The sequence below is a fragment of the Penaeus chinensis genome, chromosome 14 (genome assembly GCF_019202785.1).
Source record: "Penaeus chinensis breed Huanghai No. 1 chromosome 14, ASM1920278v2, whole genome shotgun sequence".
Lineage (NCBI taxonomy): Eukaryota > Metazoa > Arthropoda > Malacostraca > Decapoda > Penaeidae > Penaeus > Penaeus chinensis.
Window position 1 is genome coordinate 14,623,703 of NC_061832.1, and position 7,500 is coordinate 14,631,202.

Here is a 7,500-nt window from a genome sequence, read left to right on the forward strand (position 1 = left end):
TGTAGTGCGACATCCAAAGTCCGGCCTCCTGCTGCACCATAACTTTATCTGTGCAGTGTTGAACGACCTCTTTGGGGTACAGGCACGTGGTGGATGTGCCTGTGCTGGACCCTATGCTCAAGATCTCTTAGGAATAGATGAAGGTCTAGCCCAGCGATATGAGAGACTGCTTGTTGAAGATTGTCGCTTAGATCGGTCCCACCTCCGGCGTCACCAGGAACATAGTGACGTGGAAGTGCTGAGGCCGGGCTTCGTTAGGCTTAATCTTCCCTATACTGCGTCAGATGAACAGGTATACATGTCTTCAAGGCTGTGGGGCTTCCTTGTCACATAAACTGTTGTTTGGTGAAATGCAGTATTTTTGTAAATAGTATGTACATCTTTGTGGAGATATGTAGCTTCAGGTTAGATGTTTAGCTAAGTAAAGGATTGTAGAAGTAATCATCAGTTAATTTATGTTTCAAACCTATCTAAAATATGTAATTGATAATAGAAGAGTTATATTTATTACTTATCCTCCAGATTATCACCTTGAATCGCATGTTGATACTTTCATTTCTGACATTTCCCTATAAAAGATAATAGATAATAACAGTAATTCATGTGTTTATACCGTTTTTCCAGATAAATTTCATTCTAAGCTCAGTGAAAGAGGTGTGTGTCAATGGCTGGCAACTGCTTCCCCAGTACAACTTCAACCCAGAAACTGGTGAATGGAAGCATCACACAAACCTGGTGTTCAGGGAGCGTCAGTGGCTGCAGAATGTTTCTTACTCCCAAGGCATATTTTCGTATAAGAAGAAAGAAGTTGGAGATGCCCCAGACTATGCTGAATGCCTGAAACTGTCCAAGGATGTGTTTGAACAGGCAGTAAAGGTAAAACATGAAGTAGATAACCATGATTATTGAAAACATCACAAACAACATTTTTTTTAACTTAATGCCACTGGTAGATACATAGAAATTAAGATTGTTCCATTTCTAAAAATCTTCAAATATTTGATTATAGGCATCCCAAAGAAGGCAGATTCCGGATGACACAATCCTGTTCAGGGAAGAAGCAGCCCAGTTACGTTGGTTCTTGCTGCCAAGCGAAGCCAAGCAGTGCATGGAAGATTCATCAGGATCTTATGTGAACCCACAAAAGCTGCCTTTCACACCCCCTATGTACCCACTCGAGGACAAAGTACTAGCCAAGAGACCAGACTTTACTTGGCAAACTGCAGACAATGTTAGCCAGCGAGTGACAAACATTTCAGTCAGAACTAAAGTTGATCTTGCTGAAGTTCCTCTGAAGGTGGTGGGAGAGGGTGCAGATATGCTTATGGATAAAGAAGGAAAGGCTCAAACGGATGAAAATTCTATCGCTAGCGACTCGCCCCCAGACAAAAACAGTTCAAGAAAGAAAGCTGGCAAGGTTGTGTGTGAAGATCTGAAATGTTTTGTCAAAAGAGACGACACTAATGCTTGTGAGGAGGTGAAAGAAAAGACCAAATGGCATAGTCCTCCAAAGAATATCTTTAATCCTACTGTGGAGGTGAGTAACTTTCATGTCTTGAAATAATTCTGTATTTTCCATAGGTTTTGCGTTTTGCAATACAAGAACAGTCAGGTGGTGAATATTAAACCCATGCTGCCAGGGATGGCATGTACGAACATGTCTTGCCCACTGTAGTATACTTCATTTATAGTCTTTACATTTATAGTTGGCTCTACAAGTACTCAGTCACAAAGGAGTCAATTACTAGTACTGCTTGTCTCACCTGTTCACCAATTTCCTTGAACTTGGAAATATTTTTTTTGTCTTATATTGCTATTAGTAATGATAATAATACAATAATTATTATGTCTATAATAATAATTATAACATTGACATTGAAAATCTCAAGGAAAAGTAAAATTAACTTGTTGGCTGAGCATTTGTGGAGCCATCTGTGCACAGAAACATGTCACAAAACAAAAATACAGTGAACACTGCATTTTCAGGGCAGCATTGGGGCAATATTTTTGTTATATTAAGCATGCAAATTTTGTAGATATGATAAGTCAGAATTTGTTTAGTATGAATAATGAGCTTTATTAATAGATGTTAGCCATTTAGCCAGGTCAAGTAAACAATATGTATCTAAGATGTTATTTCATATATTGATGTAAAGAGATATTATCACATACTAAGATTGAAGTGGCTTGTACAGACATGATAAGTAAGCAATAAGTGAATATTATTATTTTCATACAATTGATAAATGTAGATAAAGTATTGGATAGTGTTTTATTTATCATTATTATTTTTATTATTGACCAACTATATTTACAGGTACTCCAACAATTCAACATGATTCAAGATGGTGACCGTGTTCTAGTTTGTCTATCTGGAGGAAAGGACTCACTCTCTCTCCTGCACGTATTAAAGCAGTACCAATATTACGCTGGTGCGAGAGGAATAAAGTTCAACCTTGGAGCAGTCACCGTTGATCCAATGAGTGCCTCTTATGACCCTCGACCTCTCATCCCGTATCTAGCAAGCCTCGGGGTACCATACTTCTTTGAACAGCAGGGTATTTGTCTTTATGTTTTTGGAACCAGATAAATATATATATATATATATATATATTGATATAAATAAGAACTTAGGTTTGTTTCTTATATAAAATATTCAAATACTTTTTTTTTTTTTCATAAGTTCAACCTTTTTTTTTTTTTTTTTTTATCATGTCATAATTACACATTGGAGGGTGAGGCCCATCCCTAAAAAAAAAAAAGAAAAAAAAATTGCATATAATTTCTCCTTAATTCATTTTTGAAGGGACTTTATATCATGTGCATAAAATGCCCCAGCAGAATGTTTTAGAGAATTATAGTGCAAGTAAGGACAGTGAACTCTAAATATAGTATTCCTAGTTTTTTGTACTTGTTTCAAGAGTAACAAAAGAAAGAGAAGCTAATGATTGTTAATAGAAAGACTAAGTATATTGTGCATATACTGTGTTATATGTAGTCCATGCTTCAACTGAAAATAAACTGGTCATTAAGAAGAAAAGGAAAGAAAAGAAAAAGAAACATTTTTTTGTATGTCTCTTTGTAGATATCCTCCAGCAAGCAGCACAACTAGAGAGCTTGAACTCAATATGCAGCTTCTGTTCAAGAATGAAACGTGGGAGAATATATGCCGCTGCAAGACGAGAAGGTTACAACGTCTTAGCTTTTGGTCAGCACCTGGACGATCTGGCAGAAAGTTTCGTCATGTCTATATTCCATAATGGAAGACTGAGGACTATGAAAGCCCATTATACTGTCAAGTATGTTAATCCTCTTTGAAAAAAAATGTGTTTATCGAATTCCAGTGGTTATGTTTGTTAGGTTTTGCACTTTTAACGTCAGATCTCTTTTTCTTATATGGTTTTAAAGGATGTGGTAGAGCTCACTCTCTTCATTATTATATGTAAATTCAAGTAGATGTGAGTTTACTAATGAATTCACATACAGTGTAAACATTTCCTCTCATATTTTAGGGAAGGTGACTTAAGAGTAATTCGGCCATTTGTACACGTACGGGAAAAAGATTTAAGGAGATTTGCTGAAACCAAGAAACTGCCGATCATTCCCGAGAACTGTCCTGCTTGCTTTGAAGCTCCAAAGGTAAAACAGGAGAAGTGATTATTTATCATTCTTTATTTCTGCTAGAAAAAGTTGAAATACAAATTATACACACACACACGCACACACGCACACACGCACACACGCACACACGCACACACGCACACACGCACACACGCACACACGCACACACGCACACACGCACACACGCACACACACACACACACACACACACACACACACACACACACACACACACACACACACACACACACACACACACACACACACACAAAAATGTGTATATATATATAAAATACATGCTTCATATCTATTTGTTTATTAATTAATCATAAATTATGTATATATATGAAGTAATCATATATTTATGTTATGTATCAAAAATACCTTCATCTCTCTCCAGGAACGTCATCGGGTAAAGCAAATGTTGGCACAGCAAGAAGTATTGTTCCCTGGTCTTTACTGGTCATTGCGAACAGCCCTACAACCTGTTATGGCTATTAATCTCACAGGAATGGAAAATCAACTGTTTGGCAAGAATGGCAAACTTGCAAAGCTTACACTTGAGAATGGCAATGATGATGACGATGATGATGGTAATTTTTGAAGTTTGAAGATATTTATAGAGAGATTTTGTAGATTTTTATACCTTAGATGGAAAATGAATTTTTCTATTCTGCCATCATAAGATAAACTCTGCATTGTTATGTATTTTAGATAATAAATCTGAAGAGACAATTTTAGTCAATTTCCCCTCCATGTTTTGATTTTTTCCTGAATGATATGTGAGGTTCGTTGTATTGAGTGAGTGCGAGTGAAAGAACAGGTGTAGCTGATGCAAAGGTAGATGAGATCTTATGCCATAGCTAGGGAGAAGAGGGGGTTGAAGAGGTCAGGTCGCCCTCTCTTGTCAGGAGGTGTATGGAGTCGATGGTGGCAAGAATACATGGCATGTCCATTATATTTTCTTGGTTTGTTAATTGTCTTTGCACAGAGATGACTCCACAATTGCTTAATCATCAAGGAGTCAATTACAAGTCCTACCTATCTCACCTGTTTACCCTTTTAGTTGATTTTTGGAAAGATTTATTTTTATCTTTTGTTGCTATTAGTACTTGTAAGTAAGGAATATGATGCCTTGGCATTTCCCAACTTCTCCCGGCTTCTCAAATCACCTGTACAAAGCCTGTGATGTCATATATTGAACACTGCCAATGTACTGAGAAGACTGAACAACTAAATATATGCCAGCATAAGAGATTAAATCTCTCCCCTTTCTCTGATACACATTATAATATCAGAAAGGGCCTTTTCTTTCCTTAGCATTCTAAGGAATGTAGAAAAGGACACCTGTTCAAGTCTGGCTATGGGCTTACTGTCATTTCACTTTCTGATGTCACTGACCATAGTAGTTCAGTTAATTTGTGACTTGTAGAGAGTGCTAATCAACATGAAGATGTATACATCAACCTATTAAACTTCAACAGCACAACCCTCCATCAAATTTATGGTTACAGGTTATACTGCAATAGCGTACTTAATGTACATGCATTTTGTATGATTATTTATTGTGGGAAGTATGCTAACTTGTATTATTATTCATTGTGGAAAGTATGACCAAAAGAGAAAACTATTTACAGTTGAACACCCTAGTTGCAAATATAATAAATAAAAAATGCCACTAAAAAAAATATTAAAAAAGTAAACATTTTAAAAATAAAAAATAGATAAAATAAATAAATAAATAATTAAATGTGGGTATCTCTTAATCTCTAACAAGAGATACTGTAACAAGCTAAGGATTATAGAAAGTCCTCATTAATTTGGAGCTTTTTAATAAGCTCTATTTATAGCTTTTATTTCACAATCATGCCACCCATCTCCTAAGCACCATCTCCTGATATTTCTTCTGGTACATAGGGTTACAGAAAATCAGACGAGTAGTACAAATTTCTTGAATTAGACACAATTGGGAAAAAAATCTGGACAGTACCTTTATATAAAGATAAGGATTTTTGCATATACCTAGCTACAGGTGACTTGATGCCCAATAAGTCAGATCACCTGAGAAATGTTTTAATTTTAGTTCAGGCCTCATTAAAGAAATAAATTCCTGAATTTACTTGTACAACTCTGTTCAATATATATCAATAGATATACCCATAAATTTATTCTATTTCACATACAGTAGACAGCAAAATACAGCTATTGCACAATTTTTTGATATTGTTCTTGCCAATATCTGTTTTGCAAGTGAATAAATGAAAAGCAAATCTGCTATTTGTCACCTAATCTATCTCTTTTTAATAAAATACTGCAAATATACATTTATATATATAACTGGGATAAGCACATTATAGTGAACTGTTTTCAGATGTCATATTTCCAAGATTTCCTATACAGATATTTACTCTTTAGTCTAGTTGAATCCTCATCCTACAAAGTAAATGACACAAAAAATGCCTTCACTTAGGTCTTCATTGAAGCCCTTAGTGATTCTGACAAGTACAATACCTATGGTTACTCCATCACAATTAGCCTTGTAAGGGTAGGCTCACCCATATATATATATATATAGTTACTACAATATAAATTCTCTATAAATTCTCCTGGGATTTAGCAAAGGAAACCAATTCACAGCACAAACCCCTCTTCTGCAGGTTTTTCATGAACGCCACTCTCACTTTGTTTACTTTATCATTAGATATCAATATTTTTGTTACTAAAATGCAATTACAATGCACAAATGTTAAATAAAGGCATTACCAACATGCATATACAAGTCATTCTTACACCTCTTTGATTATTTAGAAAAATTGAGTCTCACCGGTAAAATGTCCAGAAATCACAAAACTGTTCTTATTTCAAAATAGTTGATGGAAGTACAACATTTAAGGCTATAAGAAAGATATCAGTACCATAAACATGTACAAATGGAGAAATTTCTATGGCTAAATTAATTTTTTTTTTTTCTATTTCTTTAACTTACACTTATGCCTTTCAAAGCCTTCATTCAGATCTACTGAAATGCATATAAAATTATCTTTGTACTCAGGTATACAACTGAGGAAAATTTAAACATATCACACTAATCATGAATTCCTTTCATCACTTTAAAGGAAAAGAACATAGTTATGTCTAACTTCTTAAGCTAGTTAGTGATGAACTACATAGAAAAAAAAACAAAAAAACATAAAAGTGATTGGTTAATTACTTCCTTAGATTGTTAAGGACACAGCAACACACAGCAACACCTACAGTGAAAAGGAAATGGATAATTGTCTTAGTAAGCCTACTATCATACACTCTACGACTGTACAAAGGGGTCTTGTACCCATAACATAATTTCGCTCTTATGTACTCAAGCTACTATTAAACGCTATACAAACTTAGTCTATTATTATGTCAATATAAATATCACAATGCCCATTATGTTTAACAGTGTCGTACTTTTAAAAGAATTACGTTTATCTACCTAAAAACAGAATCTGATTGTTAACAGAGAAAAAAATTAACAGAAAAAAAAAAAAAAAAAAAAATTAAAGCAGAAAACCTGCTAAACTGGAATGTGAGTCTGAGTCTGATTTAACCAGCATTGTTACTACAGACACAAATGCTCATGCACTAATATGAGCAAGTGACTATTAGTCAAACTGTATAAAATGCTAATCATACAATCATCTTGGTGCAATTACTAAACTGAACACAACAACTACTTCATGAGAGAATAATGTCTGATGCTAAAACATTACATCTGAAACTTAAAAAAACTAACACTTGGCACATACAGTGATTAAAAAATATTTAGTTATTCCATTACTATCAAAGAATTAATTATTTTTTGTTCAAAGCAGAACTACTTTCAAAATTGTCCCATGATCA

General features: G+C 34.7%; 2 protein-coding genes across 4 annotated transcripts in view; one reads left to right on the plus strand and one right to left on the minus strand.

The window, feature by feature from the left end:
- LOC125032400 overlaps window positions 1–4,371 on the plus strand; it is a 13,768-nt gene extending 9,397 nt beyond the window's left edge. For all 3 annotated transcript variants that reach the window (XM_047623497.1, XM_047623498.1, XM_047623499.1), the window contains exons 9-15: window positions 1–292; window positions 625–876; window positions 1,010–1,537; window positions 2,318–2,558; window positions 3,086–3,299; window positions 3,513–3,639; window positions 4,022–4,371. The exon at window positions 1–292 is cut by the window's left edge and continues 87 nt beyond it. In XM_047623497.1, the coding sequence (XP_047479453.1) occupies window positions 1–292; window positions 625–876; window positions 1,010–1,537; window positions 2,318–2,558; window positions 3,086–3,299; window positions 3,513–3,639; window positions 4,022–4,225 (1,858 nt within the window). In that variant the 3' untranslated portion in view covers window positions 4,226–4,371. The remainder of the gene's footprint in view (window positions 293–624; window positions 877–1,009; window positions 1,538–2,317; window positions 2,559–3,085; window positions 3,300–3,512; window positions 3,640–4,021) is intronic.
- Window positions 4,372–5,436: 1,065 nt separating this feature from the next.
- Window positions 5,437–7,500, minus strand: part of LOC125032401 (zinc finger protein 664-like) — a 5,117-nt gene continuing 3,053 nt past the window's right edge. The window contains exon 2 of the mRNA XM_047623500.1: window positions 5,437–7,500. This exon is cut by the window's right edge and continues 1,569 nt beyond it. The gene's annotated coding sequence lies outside the window, so the exon portion shown is untranslated.